General features: G+C 57.0%; 1 protein-coding gene across 17 annotated transcripts in view; it reads right to left on the bottom strand.

Moving 5' to 3' along the window:
- Positions 1-19,455, bottom strand: part of LRP8 (LDL receptor related protein 8) — a 79,046-nt gene that overhangs the window by 24,127 nt on the left and 35,464 nt on the right. For 2 of the 17 annotated variants that reach the window (XM_027108483.1, XM_027108490.1), the window contains exons 3-10: positions 17,462-17,584; positions 9,675-9,803; positions 6,127-6,510; positions 5,075-5,197; positions 4,129-4,251; positions 2,119-2,196; positions 880-999; positions 683-808 (exon numbers count right to left, since the gene is read on the bottom strand). In XM_027108483.1, coding sequence (XP_026964284.1) covers positions 683-808; positions 880-999; positions 2,119-2,196; positions 4,129-4,251; positions 5,075-5,197; positions 6,127-6,510; positions 9,675-9,803; positions 17,462-17,584 — 1,206 coding nt within the window. Of the gene's footprint in view, positions 1-682; positions 809-879; positions 1,000-2,118; positions 2,197-4,128; positions 4,252-5,074; positions 5,198-6,126; positions 6,511-9,674; positions 9,804-17,461; positions 17,585-17,964; positions 18,027-19,455 lie in introns of all 17 variants that reach the window. The other 15 variants (XM_027108492.1, XM_027108494.1, XM_027108498.1 and 12 more) reach the window with 13 other exon arrangements.

Here is a 19,455-nt window from a genome sequence, read left to right as displayed (position 1 = left end):
TGCCTTCGGCTCCTGCAGGTGATGCATGGCTCACTCCTTCATCTCCTTCAGGCCTTTATTCAAATGTCACCTTCTCAGTGAGGGCTTTCCTGACCACTCTATCGAAAACTATAACTTCTCTACTTTATATTTCTCCTGAACCCTCATCACCATCTGCCATGCACTGTATTTATTTTTCTGATTTCTTGTCTGTCTCACCAACTAGAGTGTAAGTCCCATGAGGACAGACAGGGATTCACGTCTGTTTTGCTTACTGCTGAATCCCTAGTGCCTACAACAATGTTAGGTGTCCAGTGTAAAGAACTGAATAAAATAAGTGAATTCCGTTGGCTGACGTGACGATCAACGTTAGGTCTGCACATGGCCTGCTCTTTGTGTGGGCTGCCCGTGCCGTGTGTAGCCAGCACGGTCCAGCCTGTGTCTGGCACTGTGTGTCGTGCGAGTGCAGACTCTGTGGGCTGTACCAGGTGGCGCTGTGCAGCGTCTGCGTGGGTGTACATGCACAGTGCATCGTGTGTGTGCTGAATATTTACACTCTGAGCACCGTGTGTGCAACCTGCCATCTGTGTGTGTACACGCAGGTGTGCACACCCGCTCCTCACGTATGGGAAGCACACTGCTTCCTGGACTCCCTCAGAGCTGCTCCCCTGCCCCACCCCCCCCCACCTTGCAGTGTCCATACCGACGGCCTTGCAGTTCTTGGTCAGGGTGTCCATCTCGTAGCCAGGGTGGCACTCGCACTTAAAGTAGCCTTTGTAATTGACACAGATCTGGCTGCAGGCATCTGGGTCCTCACACTCGTCAATGTCTGTGGGGGGGAGCAGAGGTCAGCACTGGCCGGAGGAGCCGCCTCCTTGAGGGGCTCGGGGAGGGGCTCACCACCACAGGTCTTCTGGTCCAGGAGCCGGTAGCCCGATGGGCACGTGCACTCAAAGCCGATCTTGAGGTCGGTGCAGATGTGGGAACAGCCGCCATTGTTGTGCAGACACTCGTTCAGCCCTGGGGAGGGACGTGGGCTCCTGAGGGTCCAGGAGCTCAGATTGGGGTGGGGGCAGGACAGGGATGTGCCTAGAGCTGAAACAGAGACCCGGGGCAGCGAGCTTCCCCCAGAGCCTCACTGAGCCTCAGCCTCATTAGCCAGGTGACTGGGCAAGAGGAGGCTCAGAGAGGGCCGGGTCGCATAGACAGGACAGAGTGGAACCAGAACTCGGGTCCTTTGCCTCCCAGGCCAGGGCTCTGTCCACCACCAGGCTGAAGGCAGCTAGGCTGCCTAAGGTCTTTCCTTTCACAAACACGTTTCTTATGGCTCCTCCTTCCTTGTGACCTCAGAGTTGAAGGTGCCTGCAGGTACCACGTCCAACCCTCAGGGACCCCAAAAATCCCTTCCGAAATGCCCTCGCTTAAACACCCCCAGCCTCGGGAAGCCTGCTTTCCTCCTGAGGCAGCTGGCTCTGTGTGGGGTTGACCAGAGTCCAATGGCTCCCCCAGAATCTCCTTAAAGCGCCGATTCCTGGTCCCCCGCCATTCAAGTGCCTTTCTCTGCCTGCACTCCATCTGTCTGTGTCCTTCTCCCGCACGGCCCAGAGCTAGTCTGCCACCCAGAGGAGTCTGAACGACAAGGGCTGCCCGCTACTGAGCTTGTGGTTATCTAAGACTGCCAGGCCTCTTTCTCCACGGAGCTGCTGCTAAGTCAGTTCTCTCCCACCATGAACTATGGTGGATTTTTTCACCTCCTCTCATTTCAGCACCTGTCCCTATTCCTACACTTAGTCACAGGCCTGGTCCCAATATTACCAACTGCAGCAAGGGATGAAGGGATGCCAGGAGGTCATCTGGTTCCCCCGTCCTCCACTCCCTTACCACCTCCTGGCAGGGTCCTAGCGGAGGTCAGGGAGGCCAGGACCAAGGCTCAGCAAGTTCTCACAGCATCTTTGGGCTTTAGAACCACAGAGGGTTAATTCTGCCAGCCAGGGAAGGTGCCGTGCCACCCTCTGCCCATCAGGCCCACGTCCCACCACTCCAGCCAAGCCAGGCAGAGCTGTGCCCGGCCAGCCAGGGCCATGCACACAGCTGGTCTGAGCTGCCCACCCCAGGCCATGCACAGCTGTGGTGCCCCACCTCCAGCCTGAGCCATGCTTAGGGAATGCTCCTCTTTACCCCTGGGCCGCCTCCTGTTTCTCTGGGATGTTGGCAGAACTGAAAGAAGAAGACCATAGCAACCCCATGACTCGGGGGCCGGGGGATGACTCAGCCAGGCCCAGCCCTGGGAAGCCCCAGCCCCTCGGGGTGGGCTGAGCTGTGGTAGCTTTGCAGTGGTCTCTGTAGGGTACCACCTCCAGGACTCTTTCTGTCACTCCAAGCCCTCCTTGACTTCTCCCACACCACACTATTCCCTCCCATCCATTCATTTGTTCACCAGTTCACTCACTTCCTACCCCGCCTTCTGCAGGGGCAGCAGCTCAACCATTGTATTTACCGACCACTGGGTGGAGGGGCATGTGTAGGATGGCTCTGCAAGGGGAAAGGGGAGAGCCCCACGTGACTCAGGCTTCGATGAAAGACCAAGGAACTGAGTCCTCCAGGGCTGAGGTGAGTCGGGGTCAGAGAATGGGTAGCGGGTCCCGAGCTGTCTACCTCCGTCAACCCTTCCCTGGAAGACCAGTGCTGAGGCAGAGGCTGAGGGGAGTCTCCGGGCCTTCCCAATTCTACCTACCCTGGAGGTGATTCTGCTGGGGGGCCTGCAGGGTGGGGAGAGGGGAAGGTGGCCCAGAGAGGCCTGAGGAGCATTTGAGGTCCCCTGTTGAAGGAAGGGGCAGTGCCCTTCTCCCAGCACGCACGCCCACCTGCATGCCCACACCTGCATGCACACACACACCAGCTTACGTGCACAGGCAGGCACATTCACACAGACGTGGGAGCCGCACAGAGATACGTGATGCAATTCCCTTGCCTTCCTCAGAGAAGGAGCCATGGGTACAGACACTGGCCTCTCACCAGCACAGAGACACAAACACATGCGTACATACGTCTCTTTGGTGTGTCATGCAAAAGACAAGAGAGAAGAGAGTTTAGCAGGTTAGTAGTCTGTGGGTGGGGGGCGGTGGCTAGGCTCAGCTGCTCCTGCTTCCTTATCCTCTTTTCCATAACTTCCTTCTTCTGGGACTTTCCATGGCAGGGCCTGGGGGGAGTCTGTCACCTGCAAGCTCAGGTGGAGGCCGAGGGACCTTCACCCAGCTACTCCTCCTTCCGAAATCAATTTCTTAATCTTCAGTAGGGGCAGAAACGTGCTATTCCAGGGAGCTCCAGGGGATGAAGCTCCTCTGAGGGCTCAGGAGGGGAGGTACTGGGTGGAAAAGGGTCTGCCAGGAGGGTAGGGGAGGGAGGGTCTGACCTAGGCTCTGTCCCTCAAGAAATCCTCTGTCCCCTGACCTCAGAAATGAACCTTCCTGGAGCCCACGCTGGGTTTCCTGTGTGCTCTCTAGGATGCCCGCCCACCTACGGTCCAGACTCTCCTGTTCTTTTTAGCCTGGAACCTACCCCTACAGCTCTGGCCGTCAGGACAGCCGCCTCTTTCCACTCCTAACTCGTGTCCAGCCCGTGAGTCTGGTCTCCCAGAAAGCTTCTCAGGATGGTGCTACCCTCTGCTGCTGGCTCTGCCCTATGCTCACCCGGGCCTGGCCTGAGCCCAGTGGCCTCCAGATGTGCCTCGTCTGCCCACCCGCCTGCTGTTCCCCACCTCTTCCTCTGCAGGGTCTCCTGCAGGGGGCTGGAAGGCCTCAGAGGCCAGCGCCCTGGCTAGGTCGGCAGGGCAAAAATAATGAGGAAGAGAGAAACTTCAGAGTGAGCACACACTCAGAGGTCTGAACGTGGAAGAAGTGAGGAGAGGCTGCATTTGTGAGAGGAAGCATAATTTCTGAGCATCTGGAAAGGAAAGGCCCTTTGATTTGCAGAGTAGCAGAACAAGAGGCCCCAAAGGCAAAGAGCCCCGTCTGAGACCATGGGACAGCGCACGAGTCCAGAGACAGGGTCAGATCAGAATGTGTGCAGAGGGGCAGTCGAGGGCTGGGGCCAGGAGGGGGCGTGGCAGGGAGGGTTAGTCCAGCAGCGGGGCGGAGAGAGGTACTGTACCACACTCTTTCAGAGGCTCATCTGACCAGTCCCGGCAGTCCCTCTGAGCATCACACACTTTCCCGCCGTCCACGCACTCGCCACTCTTACACTGAAATCTGCGGGGACCCTCACATGTTGACTCTGTCGGGCCGGACAAGAGAGTGGACAGCACTGGTGAGACCTTGGGCAGGGAGGGCTGGGGTGGGCTGGGCCCATGGGAGGTGAGAAGAGCTCCAGCCCCAGTCCCTGCTGGTCTCCAGAAAGTGACCCAGGACAGACAGCTGAATACAGGGCCAGAGGGAGCTCTGCTCACAGAAGGACAGGACCCCAGGGATAATCGGGATACCCAAGCATCATCTAGGAGGGCAGGGCATGGGGCTCTGCGTCTGATCTGTCAGTATTAGGGAACTTGGAGGGAAAAGCAGCAGCTCTACAGAGACCCTGGCAGATGCACTGACCATCTCCTGAGGGGGACCTATGCTCCAAGTGCCCTAGGTAGAGGAGGCCACGTCACTGCCCAATCGCTGATCCATTTCTCCAGATGACCACTGGGTCCGGGTCCCTGCTGCTGCTGCAGGGTGATGACCGCAGAGCCATCTGAGAATTAAGTGGTCTCCCTGGGAAGTGGGACTCAGCCTCTGCTCAGTCTGGGAACGAGTGAGAGAGGCTGCTTAGAGGCGTAGATGTGGACCAATGATGGGGGCTGGACTTCCTGCAGTGCCTTCACGTCCCCTCCCCCTAGGCCTCTTTCAGCTTTTGCAAAGTCCTTAAAAATCCAGGTCTAGTGCCACTAGGACCCCAGGAAGGGGATCTGGGTGGTTTAGGGGCAAGTAATGCTCTGAGGGAAGATGCATCTTAGGGACCAAGGGGTGATGTCTCCCTCGCTGCTCTCTACGGAGCCGGGGGGAGGAGCTCAGGCATTCGCCTCAGAGGATGCTGCCCCTTTGCTGCTGACCACACGCACCCTGCAGGCAGCCAGCTTCATCACTCCTGTCTGGACAGTCCTGTTCCTGGTTGCAGCGCTTGATGGCAGGGACACAAGTCCCATCCCCACACCGGAACTCGTCTCCACGGCAGGTGCCCAGCGCTGCCAGGAGAGGGGAAGGGGAGAGAGTCAGGGCCATTGTGGTGCGGGGACAGCTCTCTTCCCCCAACCTCCACCCTCACCCCCACTCCGTATCCACCCCTGGCAAAACCAGAACCGGTCGCTGAGCTTGGGAGTCTTCGGAGGACACCTGGCCAAGGCACAAAACGGGAAGACTGAAGCTCAGAGAGGGGGAAGGCCTCACCCAGGGTCACACAGCACTCTAGCTGGCAAAGGCAGGACTACAACTCAGGTCTCCTGTTTCCCACTCCACCGTCTCTCCCCAGGGCCACCCCTCCAAACAGACACGTGGTCTTCTTTGGAGTCTCCGTGCTCATTACTTAACGACCTCATCCCTTCAGCAAACCCTTCCTGAGCGCCCAGTGTGTGTGCGGTGCTGTGCAGGGGTGGGGAACACAGAGATTACTAAGAGACTCCCCATCCTCTAGGAGCTCACAGTGGGGCTGAGGGGCGAGCAACGAGGGCATCACAGTGTGGATGTGCTGTAAGAGAGGGTGCCAGGGACCTGCAGCAGCTCAGGGGAGAGACGCAGCCCAGCTGGGTCCATCAGAGGAACCTGGGCAAGGCCTTGAAGGATGAGCAGGCCCAGCAGGTAGGCAGGGTGGGGGGCTTCCTGAGTGTACCAAGGTGTCTGGCATTGGAACCACTGGTGACTGCTTGGGACAGGGAAGGGCAGAGATGGGAGGTATGGGGGTGGGGGGGAGCGTTACTGAAGGTCACAGGTACCTGTGAAGACCCTGAGCTCCGCAGCTTAGCAGCCACGTGGCCTCACACAAGTCACTTCACTTTTCCCAAGTCCTGCTGCCACCGTTAAAACATTACTAGGATCAGAGTAGGGCGAGGAGACGCGGCCCCTCGGCGGACAGTCGCGCACCCGCGGCTCTGGGCGATACGGAGGGGAGGTGGCTTACGGCAGTCGGCCTCGTCCGACTTGTCCTTGCAGTCGCGGTCGCCGTCGCATCGCCAGCCCAGGTGCACGCACTCGCCGCTGCGGCAGGCGAACTGGGCGGCAGCGGCGCAGGTGGCGGGCGCGGACGTGGCCCTGGGGCCCGCGCGGCCGCAGAGCTCGGCCGCCTCGTCCGAGCGGTCCTCGCAGTCGAACTGGCGGTCACAGACCCAGCGCTCGGGGATGCAGGCGCCGCCTTCGCCGCCGCAGCGGAACTCGCGGGGCCCGCAGGCCGGGTCGGCGCAGCCACGCTCGTCGCTGCCGTCGCCACAGTCGTCGTCGCCGTCGCACACGAACACGGCGGCCAGGCAAGAGCGGTTGCTGCACTGGAACTCGTGCGGGGCGCACACTGCGCGGGACAGAGAGCCGGTCGGCCCGCCGGACCCCATCCCATCCCCGGTGCCCCGGCCCGCTGGTCCCGCTACAGGGGCCCTGACCCTCACCCGCGGGCCAGAATGAGCCCGGCTGGGAGGCCGAACAGGGGACAGCAAAGGGGGCCTCCAATCCGGGTCCTGCCAGGGTCATGCTGGATGACCTGGGGCAGCACACTTGCCACCCTGAACCTCCCCAGCCTCGTTGGGAGTAGGAATTCCTGTGCTGCTCCCAGCAGGATGGTGGGACTAGGAGAGTCTCTAAAGCTGCAGAACACGCCCTGTCTTGAAGGGCTTTGTGATGTTCTCAGGAAATGATATGTAACATGACACTGACCCTTCCAGGAAACAAGGTCTGGACCTGCTTCTTTACAACACAGCTCAGGTCCCTCCCCGTCCCCAGTTTGTCCAGAACTATCCTAAGTCCCTGGGCTTAGCATCCAAGGCCACTGGCACGGAGCTACTGCTCTGCCCCATCACCTCACTCCCGCACATGCTCCGGCTTCACGTCGCACACTGGACCATTTGTACACTTTCCCACCTCCCGGCCTTTGCCCAAGCTGCCCCATCTGCTGGGCGCCCATCTCTTGCCCGCCACTGTCTCTGTATTTCACAATGATGAGTTCGCATCCTTCAAGGGCCCAAATTCTACCTCTTTCATAACACACTTCATGCTCCCCTGCTTGGCAAGTTTCCACCCACCTCCACTCTCCTTTCTGGTACCCTTCACAGCCTGCTCAGGTGTCTGGGTCTTGTGTCCTTCTCTGTCTGCCCCGTGACCACAAACTGCACGGGGGTGGGCTCTGAGACTGATCCACTTTTGTTCTGAAGGCCCGGCACAGAGGAGCTCCCTGCAGTGAGTGGGTGTGGTGTGGATGGAGGCTGGAGCGGCCCTGGTGTGAGGAGTAATTTAGGGATGTGCAGTAGTTAAGGGCACAGGTCACTGGCCCTGCCTGGGGCCCTGGGCTTCCCCTCTCTGGTGGGCTGCTCTGAGCTCAGAGGCTGGGGGAGCCTTAGTGACCACCAGCCCAGCTACCAGTTTACAGATGGGGAAACTGAGGCCCAGAGAGAGGAGCAATTTGCCCAGGGTCACACAGTCAGTCCATGGTGATGAGGGAACCAGAACTCAGGTTTGGGGCTCTTACTTCCTACTCTAACTCATCTCGGCTTTCTGGTTTTCCTCCCATCCTGGAGTGTAGGCTGTTTCTAGAGCAGCGACCTGGCCTCCTTCCCTCCTTCATTCCTTACACAGAGGCCAAGAACAGGCCTGGGGGCCCAGGCAGGGTGTGGATGCAGGAGCTGTGGCCACAGGTAACTCGGTGGTGGCAGCACCAGATATCTCCACGTGGGGGCGCCAAGAGCCTGTGTTTTTATTTTCCGGTGGGAAAAAGTCCTTTCTCATCGTTAGGGAACATAAAAGAGAACGATGTCTTCAGTTTCACCATGTAGGGCAGCTCGTGTCATGTGTTGCTGACAGCGCTACCAAGTTTCTGACAGATGCATTTTTTTTCCCTTTCTGGGCTTTTGGGATGTTGGGGCATTGGTGGGAAAAGCACACCCTACCCTGTGATGTCTGCCCCTCAAGATTAAGCTGATGCCTAGGTTAGCTCCCCTCCTTCCTGTCCAGACAGGGAGGGAGGACTCATTACGATCAGAGTTCTGAGAAGACGTGCTGTCTTTATCCTGAGTTCGCTCCAAGGTTTGGAAGCTGACAGCACCTTGAAGATCTACATCCTCAGGCCTGTGCCCAGAGACCCCCCTCGCCCAGCATTCACGAATGGAAGAAGCTCTGAGGGATGAGAGAAGGGAGAATTCTTTTTGTTTCCCCCGGTGGTTGGGGAGCTGAAGCAGAGAAGCCCCACAGGCCCTTCGAACACCACTATCTCCTATAATTAACAGGAAACAGTCCTGCCACAACATGCCCTCGTTAGAGCTATTCCTACCCGCTGCGGTAGTGGCTGATGGCCTTGATGACTGAGGAAACATCTGATTTTCAGGGAGTGGGGGAGGGAAGAGGATTCTCACTGGCCAGTGAGGCCCCACAAAATGATCACAGCTGAAGAAATGAGCCAATGCCATCAACGGGGCTTTGAAACTGCTGGCCCCAGCCAGGATCTGCCCCCATAACCAGATGCTTCCGGCTTCAGACATATCCAAACTCCAGACTCAGAATCCTAGAGTGCTGTGACTCAGAAGCCCCCAGAGGAGACGGCGTTCCCCTGGGCCTGGAAGGGTGGATAGGATGAAATACAGAAGCTGATGAAGGGAGGGGGTGGGAGACAGTGGTGGGCATGAGCTTGGCAAAAGCCCCCAAGGGATCGCCCAGATCTCAGCCCAGCCTCACAGCCTTGTAACGATAGCCAGTCTGTCTACCCCGTTAATCATGAGCTCCCAAAGGGAGGACTGTGTAGCAGTCACCTTATCGGCCCTTTCGGAGCCTGGCTCCGGGCCTGGCACACAGTAGGCGCCCATCAAACATGCACGGTCGGGTTGTGCTCCCCACTGGCCCAGGCCCTGCTGGTCCGCTCCCTGGGAAGGAGATAATCCCTGTGTTTGAAGCTCAGTGATGTGGAACTGCCCCAGTGACCACTTCCATCTGTCCCTGCCGAGGCTGCTGGGAATGTCTTCCTGCCCTGTGGCACGGGGGCTCAAATCTGAGATTTTAGCAACAGTCCCCCTCCCTACCCTGACACTGCCAGTGCCCTGGCCCGGGCCACCACCATCTCTCACTACGGTCCCCACCCTGGTCTCCCTGCCCTTGCTCAGAGATCAGTACAGACGTATGGAATGGATGAGCAGATGTCAGGCAGGCATGGTTTAAGAACGCATGGATTTTGCTGTCCAGACCTGAATTTGAATCTCAGTTCCAGCACTCAGCCGTGGGCACTTTTCCTCGCTTGTCTGAGCCTCAGTTTCCTCACCCACAAATGGGGATGATAATGGCTGTTCGTGAGGTGTTTGTGAGGATGAAAAAGAATGTCTCTGCAAAGTGCCCGGCCATTACTAGTGTCCTGACCGTTACCTTTTCCTCTCCACCTGCCAAGCCCCCTGGAGAACCTGGCCCCTCCCCACGAGCGGCCACTGCTCCCCGAGCCTGCCTGACTGTGCTTGGCGAACCCTGGGGACCTGACCCCGGACTCACAGGTGGCACAGCCGGCCTCGTCCACTCCACTCTCGCAGTCCTTCTCTCCATCACAGCGCCACGAAGCAGGCACACACTTGTGGCTGGTGGGTCCACAGCTCAGCTTCTCTGCGGGACACACCTGCTTGGCTGTGGAGACAGACACACGTGCATGGCTTAGCCGCGGGGGACACAGGGCATGGTGCCAACCGGTCCTACTGCCTGGCTCCAGCCACCTGGCCCGAGGCCCTCGGAATCCACCAGGGCCTTCCTGCCCCATGTCTCAGTTTCTTCGTCTGAGAAGAAGCCCCTGTCTTCCCCTAAGACTTCCTGAATCCTATAACTGACCCCACCACTGCCCTGCCTAACACCCTTTCGTGGCCCCCTGGCCCCTGGCCCTCAAGGCCCTCCTTGATCCAGCCAACCCCTGCCTGCCTCACCGGCCCGACCTTCCACCCTTCCAAGCCTTCCCTTTAGGCTCCAGCAATGTGGAGCCGCCTTGCCCTGCATGAGTCTCTGCCATTTCCAGCTGTGTGCCCTTGGGTGAGATATGCCCCATGTGGGCCTCAGTTTGCCTTCCAGATCAGTGACTCCATGACTGCAGATGTGCAGGGCTCACCAAGGCCCCAACAGCTCCCTCCAATCCCCCTCCCCTGGCGATGGTGCTGAGAGCAGCCGCTGAGTGGCAGGGCCCAGCGGGACCACACAGCTATAATTACTGCAGCTGCAATCAGAGGCTGACTCAATCAGGGGCTCGAAGCCCCAGGGTTGATTCTCAATTTGGAAGAAAGAATGAGAACCCTGATCAGGCCTGGGGATGGCTCTCATCTTGAGCGTCCCAGAAGGTCCCACGTGACAGACCCAGCTGAGGCAGACGCATCTCAGGCCTCCGCGGCTGGCTCCCTCTGCCTTTCAGGGGGTACACGAGGCCGAACTCAGTGGTCTCCAGGACGTGCCAGGCACAGAGCTAGACGCTTCCATTTAATCTTTACAACAACCCAGCAGGGTGAAGATTAGGTTGGGGCCTCCAGCACGAAGGTCGAGGCCATGGGCTCTGGGGCTTGGCTGCCTGGGTTCAGCTCGGTCACTCACTGGCTATCTACCTTGGCCAGCAATCCTCATCTCTGTGCCCATAAAGTGGGGACAATACTATTCCCTATCCCACAGGATTGTTACGAACACCTACGTTAATGTCTGTAAAGCCCTTAGAACGCCCAGCCAGTGCTCACTAATGATACCTACTATTACTCTCCACGCGTAGAGCTGAGGACTTGTTTGTTCCCTCAGTGAGTAGCTATTGAGCACTGCTGTGTACCAGACACGGCACCCATCACCAGGTACTAGTCACACAGCTGTCAAGAGCCGAGTGAGGATGCAGTCAGCTGTGTCTGATGCCAGAGACGGCACAGTCCCCTGCACCCTGCAGGTGGCAGGTTACTGGTGCCTTACCCTCAGTTTTTCTCTCTGATCTCAGACCAGTTTTTCTTCCTCTTACTTCCATAGCTGGGGTGAGAGGCCAGAAGAGATGGAGAAAAGGGCACAGACAAGGTGGGGTTGGGAGCAGGTATCTGAGTCAAGGCCCCCAGACACTACTACGCTGGGGGAGAGGAGTACCTCGGACCCCTAACTGTGGATCCCAAAGTTATCCCTAGGAATACATTTCACAGATACAAGGCGACCTGTTGGGAATACGGGATTCACAGGATTCATTTTACAGAAATTTCCCTTTACAGATACTGTCGTGTAGAGCCCTGGAAAGCACTGACACTCAAAGACCCTTTACCACGGCCTCCTCGGGGCGAGTGCAGGGTGGTGAGCGGCCTGGGAGTCAGAAGAGGGGCCCAGAGCACCTCCATCACCCACGCACTGCAGGACCCGAGAAAGCACTTCCCACTCTGGGCCCAGCAGAACACGAGGGGGCTGCAGCGACCAGTGTGTCCTGGAGTCCTGACTAAGGGGTGGGTGCGTGAGGGCTGTTGGAAGTGCAGGTTCTTTGGCTCCAGCTCACTCTAGACTGAATCCAAACTTCCGAGGGCAGAGCCCAGGCATTTTAGCCAACTCCCCCCCACTTCACCTCCCCTGGTGATTCTCATGCACCCTATTTGAGAACCCCTGAGTTATCATTCTACAAGTCTAAAAGATATAGGATATTTCATCTCTTAAATTCAGTCCCAGAAAAGTGATAGAGGAGGTTCTGTATGTTTCCTGAGGGAACCATGGGATGGAGGGACGAGGCAGCCATATATCCCTGCGCCAGGCCTTAGGAAACAGAGGAGCTGGCAGGGAGCCACATTCACTGGGCACCTACAGTGGGTCAGGCTGCTCCATTCTGAGGAGCTGATACTTTCCCATGTCATCCTGACCCTCACCCTGCCAGGTAAGTGGGCCCTGCAGGCTGTGAGTGCAAACTCCAGGGGCACCATTCGCAAAGATCATCATGTCAGTGGCACCCCTGGAATGGAGTAGGGCAGTGGTCCTGCAGGTAAGCACTCCATTTTACAGATAAGGAAACTGAGGCTCAGAGAGACCAAGTAACTGGCCCAAAATGCACAGCAGTGAGGGGCAGAGTCCCGGTTCCTTGGACTAAAAACCCTGCCCTTTTCCCTCAAACCCCTCCTGCTCCTGTGGGTAGAGAAGTGGCCCAGAACCAGCCCCAAATTCTCTGCCCAAAAGCCCAGGTGACTGAAATGGCCCCTGACCTGTCCACACCATCTCTGGGGGCCTGGTTCTGCATACCCCAGTGCAGCAGGCAGCTGCTTGAACTCTGAATGAATATTTATACAGTTAATTGCATAACCTTTCAGCAAGGACAATGATTAAACAATCCGTCTGCTTCCTTTCTTTATAATTAATAAGACATTTGCTGTGTCCCTAAATAGACAGCTCTAATTACAGGCTCTCGAGGATTCAGCAGTGCCTGACACCAGCCCTCCTACGCTCACAGAGCCAAGGCACCTTCTTGGAACGCCGGGACACAAGAGGCCTTGGAGGGCACACTGAGGAGCAGCCATTGGAGTGACAGGAGGCAGAAGCCCAGAGAGGGGAAGTGACCTGCCCGGCTGCTAGATGCTGGGTGCTCCAACAGCTGTCTCTCCTAGAACCTTGCCGTCTCCGCTGGGGTGCAGCTGTTCCCCAAAGCAGGACACAGACCTTGCCCCGCGGGCTCCTGGGTGAGGCTTCTCACCACTCAGCCCTGGGAAGTGAGTCTGGGGAGTGCTGATGTGCAGTATCTCCTCACGAGGTGGGTGGGGAGAGCAAAGCCCAGAGAGTGAAAGTCGTTTGCTCGAAGTCTTGTGGTGAAGGGCAGAGCTGGGCTTCCTCCCCAGGTCCCTCAACTCCAATTGCACTGCTTAACTCATGGCACTGGACACTGCACGTGAGAAAAGTAGGCCCCACCGGTCTCCCGGCAACCCTGGGCTGCAGAGGGGTCACTGGAGGGAGGAGGCTCACCGGACCTTTGCTCAGGCAGAGTCTGTGAGATAGCAGATGGCCGTCTGATGTCCACTTTCAGGATAACTAAAGCTAAAGGCCCCAGGCAGCACGACGCAGGAGACAGAGCATGGGTTTGGAGCCGGACAGGCCTGGGTCCAAATCTCATTTACTAACATGAAGGTCCTTCAACAAGTCACTTAACCTCTCTGCACCCTGGCTCCCCTCACCTGAAAAAGGGGTTACGTAATCTCCCAGAGTTGATGGGTGGTTTAAATGAGGAAACATGGAAATCCCTTCACTCAGGGCCTGGAGCAAACTTGGAATTCAGCAAACAGTTGCCCTAGTTTTATTTCATGAAGTGCAGATACAAAGGGCTGGGAGGGCCCTGGTCTCACCTCTGGGGATGCACATTACACATTATTAGAGTCCACAGGGCCTGCCACGACGCAGCCTCCACCCCTGAACTGAACACCTCTCCCTCTCTCCACCTCTTGTCCTCTCCTGCCCTCTCTCTCTCCCTCCCTCCTTCTCCCTCTCTCTCTCTCTCTCTCTCTCTCTCTCTCACACACACACACACACACACACACACACACACAAACAGATGCCGCAAGGGATGCCTCTGGCCTGCTGTCCAAGTAACCCCAGGTTCTCCGAGGCAGGAGTAACAAGCCCCACTGTGTCTCAGACATCAGGAATCCTCCAAGTCACCAAGGGCCTGCAACTGCACCCTGGAGTGGCCGGAGGCATTTATAAATTCCCAGAGAAGCCTGCACCAGAAATCCAAATCCAATGGTACTTTCTCTAATTCATAAGTTCACAAATTAACAAAAAGGGAAATGTCTGTTGAATAAAAGAATGAAAGTGCCTGACAGCTACTTATTGAGCAAGCACATCTGCAGTGTCAGGTCACAAGAGGCACAGGGGCAGACAACCTCCGCACGGGGACTGCCAGCTCCGAGGGGACCAGCGGCTCAGGCAGTGGGAACTTCAGGGTCTAGCTGCTGCCCCAGGAGGCACGACATGGGACGTCCCACTGTGCAGAAGGGGGCAGTTACACCAAGCTTCTTCTCACAGGGTCAGCTGGGTTGGCCTCTAACCTTGCTGGGATCTCATAAAATCTCTGGTCTCTGATAGGAAGGTACGCTTGGTTAATCTGTGAGGTCCCCCTTTCAGATGGGAAGGCTCTAAGACGCATGAAAAAAACCTCATTTTCAATAAGCAGCACCCAGAATTGTAACTCCTTCACCTTGAACTAACCTCCCCACCCCCATCCCACGCCCCTCCCAACAGATGCCTGAAGGTGGATCACAAATGGCCCCAGTCAAGTGAGCTATAATTAGAGCTGAAATGCTACTTTCATTAGGCAAATGTCCCCGCTTTCCCACTGTGACTCCTGGCTCAATTTGATAGACACAGAACCCGGAACCAGAAGGAAACAGAGCTGGGAGAAACCCCAGGCAGCGAGGGGCAGATGACATAGTGGGGGAACACAAGAAGGGGGACCTGCTCCCAAATTCCTTTCCCTTCCCTGCAAACCCCACTCACTTAGACTATTCTAAGGCTTTAAATGGGGAGAGGGCCTACAGTCAAAACGTAATCACAAAATAACCCTGCCATTTGCTCCCGCACTGACACGTTGTGTGCATTTTTTTAATTTGATCCTCATAACCCCCGTAGGGTAGGCACCATTACCCCATTTTGCAGACAAATGAACTGAGGCTCAGGGAGATTGGACAACTTGCCTGAGGTCTCACAGGTTAAAGGACCTAAACCCAAATATATCAGACATCAAACCCACTACCCTCTACTACTGCCTATAATCTTTCTTTGCAGGTAGGCAGGGGGCTCTATCCTGCAAGCTGGCACAGTCCCCAGGAACCTGGTAGGCTGTGGAGGTTGCTATGACAACGCCAATTAAATGGGCAGTGAATTGGCTGCCGGGTTCTCACTTGGTCAGGAGGCTGTGAGCAAGCCTGTTACCAGGTCCTGAGGCTGTGAGCAAGCCTGTTACCAGGTCCTGCTCCCGCAAATTCTGCCTGACCCTCAAGGACCCACTCTGGCTGCCCTCCCCCAGGCAGCCCTCCCCACCCACAGACCTTGCCCACCTGTGACCAATGTAACTGTGCATGGAGAGTGGGATCCTGGGCCTTGTGCCCCAGCTGGGTACAGGCAAGGGAGAAAGAGGGCCTCAGAACCCTAAGAGTCCAGGAGTCTTAGAATCACAGTCTTTGGAATTCTGGACTGTTAGAAACTAGGGCCCAGAGAGGGGCGGGAAAGTATGCAGGACCTCACAGTGAATCACTGGGAGAGCCCAGAGGAGAGCCGGGCCGCCGACCCCCAGGGTGTGGCCTCGGTGGCAGCTCCCACGGAGCCCCCTGTCAAGCCTCAGAGACACTGTGGAGCCTGCCTTTTGTCCTGGAAGGCAGACCAGCCATGAACCACCTGTGTGTCTTGGAAGCAGGGCCCTCAGCTTCCCTAAGCCTCCAGCTACTCAATGGTCAGATAAACGTGCTCTACAGCTGAACACAAAGCAGGCCTGGGAGGCAGGAGGCGTGAGGCCCGAGGGCACCCACACAGCCCAGAGGATGGGAAGGCAGCAAGTGCTGGGATGGCGAGAGGGAGGAAGACAGAGGGAAACGTGGGCAGGGCAGCAGAGAGAGAGCCGGCAAGAGGGAGAGGGAGGAGGGGCAAGCAGGGAAGGGAGGCAGCCCGACAGTGCAGGGTTGGGCAGGAGGGAGATGAAAAGGAGCGTCAATGCAAAGAGACAGAGACCTGGGGAGGCGGGGGAGCACAGCGCTCAGGCAGCAGGACAGACCCCAGGAATGACCCTGACGATGTTCCCCCTCCCCTCCCACCTCCAGTGTCCAGGGAAACCGCAGGCATGGGGTCTGGATGACCGAGCTGATTGCCATGGTGGCCACAGCCCCCTGCCCAAACACACAATCTGGGCTGCACACAGCTCTGCCCTATATTAGCTGGGCAGCCTTGAGCAAGTGGCTGAACCTGTCCCAGCCTCAGTTTCTTTCTCTCTAAACAGATCCACCCCCGCTCCCAAGGTTGCCAGGAGGATGAGGCACCAGTGGGCGTGGCTGGGCTTTGTTCCTCCTGAAGCCAAGCTCAGGACAAAGCACTGGGCTGCCCTTGGGCCCAGACACCTGGGGCTGCACCAGCTTTGGCTACTTGGTGGGGTGAGGGAAGAATAGGGCCTGCAGCAAGTCCGGGGAAGGCAGGGCAGCTGTGCAAGGGAACGAGGGGGTGCCCTGTCTCGGGCGGGGACGGCTCCTGCTCTCCCTTTCTCTCTCCCTTTCTCTTTCTCTCCCACGGAGACTGGTAGCTCTGTTGCTAGGAGACAAGGAAACCCAGTTATCACCAGCCGCAGCCCTAGATGGGACGCTGGGCTCCATTGTCCCCACCTCCGCCTCTGGGGTGACTGTGACCCTTAAGGAAGATCCGGGACTGTGACTCGCAGGTCCCTGCCAGCCCCACCCCCACCCCAACCAGGTCCCCCCCGCCTCGCCCCCTGTCCTCCACGTGCGGCCCCCACCCCGGCCTTTTGTCTCAGGCTCATTCTGCTGAAGCTCTGCCTCCGGGACCACCGGGTCCTTCCCTGCCCCCGTCTCATCTCCTTTTTAATTTAACAAATGTCATGGAATGACCTGGTGGGTGTAAGTTTGCTTTGAGGATTAGGGCCTGGAAAAGAAATCCCAGAGAGACAAAGCCTGAGTATGGGAGGCGGGGGCCTGGGGCTCCGCTCTGGCCCTCGCCTCACCCCTGGCTGTCTTCGCTGCCAGCAGCCCGCCCAGAGCAGAGGACAGAGCTGGGGTCTCAAAATCCCTGCCGAGTGGCCTTGGGCAAGTCACTCAACCTCTCTGAGCCTCAGTGTCCGCCTCTGCAAAAGTTAGAAAGTGACAGTACCTGCCTCATGAGGCCGCTGTGGGAATTAGATGAATGAAAGCATACACAGCGCTTAGCACAGTGCCCGCTACACACTGAATGCTCGATACGCACCAGCCGCCATTAGCACTATTAGAATTATGATTAGAGTCCTCAAAACAAATTAGTGGGGGAGGCTGAGGGGAGGCCTGGAGGATGTGCTCTGGCTACTTCTGGGCAGCAGGGCTCCCAGAACTACAGGAGCAGGGCCCAACCTGCCGGAGGGCTGGGAAGAAAGTCCAGAAACAGGTCACCAGACACCAGCAGCTAGAGGCACCGGACTGTCAGCCCGGAGCTGGCAAGGGCTCAGCACAAAGTGAGTCTGAGGCTGCGCGTGACAGATCACCTCACCAGAGCCTCCCAACCTCCCAACCGGGAAGACCTGATGAGGAAACTGAAGCCCAGAGCCAGGTCCCCTCCCCCAGCCTAGGGGCAACACTCACTGCAAGTGGCCTCGGACTCGTCCGAGCCGTCGGGACACTCCTCCTCGCCATCGCACTTCCACCGCTCTCGGATGCAGTGGCCGTCGTCACAGGTGAAGTCGCTGTCCGCACAGGTCTTCTTGGCTGCGGGGCAAGGAGAAGAGCGTGAGGGGCCTGGTGGGCACGGGGCTTTTCTAGGACATACACTCAGGTGGCTACGGGGTGACCAGACTGTGCTGGTCTGCAAGCTGGACCACGTGACCTCCCATAGCCTCCCTGACCAAGAGGAGTGGACAGGAGAGAAAGGCTTATTCATTCCACACCAGGAGGAGACGGGCAATCCCTGGCCTTGCTCTCCAGGTTCAACAAGGGTGACAGGATTCATCCATCCGGGGAATGCCCATTCCCATCACACCTCTCTCTTCCTCCCAAGGCCAGGTCCACTGTCACAGCCTCCAGGAAGCCTTCCCTGATCACATACGGTAGCTGCCTTAGCCCCTTCAGCCAGTTCTCAGTCCCTTTACCTGCCTTTCCTGCTCCCCACAACCAGACTGAAGTCGAGGCTCCTTCTGCAAGCACCAGGGAGCTGGTGATAATAAATTATGAAAGTAAATGATCACCTTGCAGCAAGATTAATGAGGTGTGTTTTGTTCAGAGCGAGGGAAAGAGAATCTGTGGGCAAGACATCCAAATAAGTCTCTGCTCCCAAGGCGCTTATGGCCACACAGGGGGTTGGAATCCCAGCTCTGCCTCTTTCTATCTGTGTGATCTTGGGGATGTTACTTAAGCTCTGAGCATCTGTTTTCTTATTTATATAATGGGGAGAAAGAAACAAAGGGCTCCAAGGAGAAGTAACAAGAAGTTATAATGTATGAAGATCAGGCAGCAGAGACCCTGGCACACAGCAGATGCTCAGTAAGTAGCAGCTATTGCTGTTTTTATGGTCTGAGCCTTAATTAGAAGCAAAGGAAATGGGGTGTTCTGTGCCCTCATAGGGGAAGCACACAGCAGGTCGGAGCAGCTGGGAGCAGAACTCCCAGCTGGGAGCAGAACTGGGACAAGAACACAGGGACCAACAGGGTTTACTTTTCTCCCTCCCTGTCCCTCCACTGGCCTGACACTCCCCCAGCGCAGGGATTGCATCAGATTCAGCACAGGACCCAACTCAGGGTAGATTTCAGTGCAGGGCATTGAACCCATCGGAAACGTAGCTGTCCAGCCTCTGCTCCCGCACCTCCAGGGCCAGGCTCTCCCTCTCCCCGGGAAGCTCCTTCCCAGTGACCAGCCTTGGGTTATGTAAATCCTCCCACAGGCCCTCTGGCCCCCTCTGGAGCCACATGACTGCTCCCCCACTGAGCAGCCTAATAGGGATTTGGGGACAGATGCTAGGCCTCCTGAATCCATTCCATTTCTGTCTTTCTTTTCAATGAAATCCTTGCAGTACATCTGCATTCTAAGCTGAGCTTTCTTCACACTTTCCTTAGAAGAACATCTCTGCCTGTGCAGGGTTGGAAGAAACCAGAGGAATCAGAGTCTACCTACAGATGGGGGCCTGAGACCCAGAGAGAGAAAAGGGCTGGCCCAGGGAAACACAGGAAGGCAGCAGTCAGAACGAGCTCACTTGCCTCCCAGTCCAGGACCCCCAAAAAGCCCTCCCTGAGCCCTGCACTGAGGGGTCCACATGGGTGATAAATACCAATGTGGTATTTGGTAAATCACAGCTTTTGGTAAATCATGGCTTATAGTGCATCAGAAAGGAAGTATACTTATGAACCACGGCACCTGGGGCATTTCCTAATATGAGCACCAGGGCGCCCCTTCCACAGGAAGCTCAGCATTCAAAAAAGAAACATATATTCCAGTGCTTTCTTTTTCCGATTCTAACATTCTCCAAGTGCATCCTGTGTGCCAGTCTCTGTGCCAGGCACTTTACCAGGAAACCCCACGACAAAGGGCCTGTTCTGTCCCTACTTGACATGTGGGGAAATTCAGCTCCAGGGTGTTAAGTTACATGA

The sequence above is a fragment of the Aethalodelphis obliquidens genome, unplaced genomic scaffold (assembly GCF_003676395.1).
Source record: "Aethalodelphis obliquidens isolate GAN/ISIS:26980383/991018 unplaced genomic scaffold, ASM367639v1 scaffold9, whole genome shotgun sequence".
Classification (NCBI taxonomy): domain Eukaryota; kingdom Metazoa; phylum Chordata; class Mammalia; order Artiodactyla; family Delphinidae; genus Aethalodelphis; species Aethalodelphis obliquidens.
Note: the sequence above shows the minus strand (reverse complement) of the source record. Positions and strands in the feature narration are given on the sequence as shown.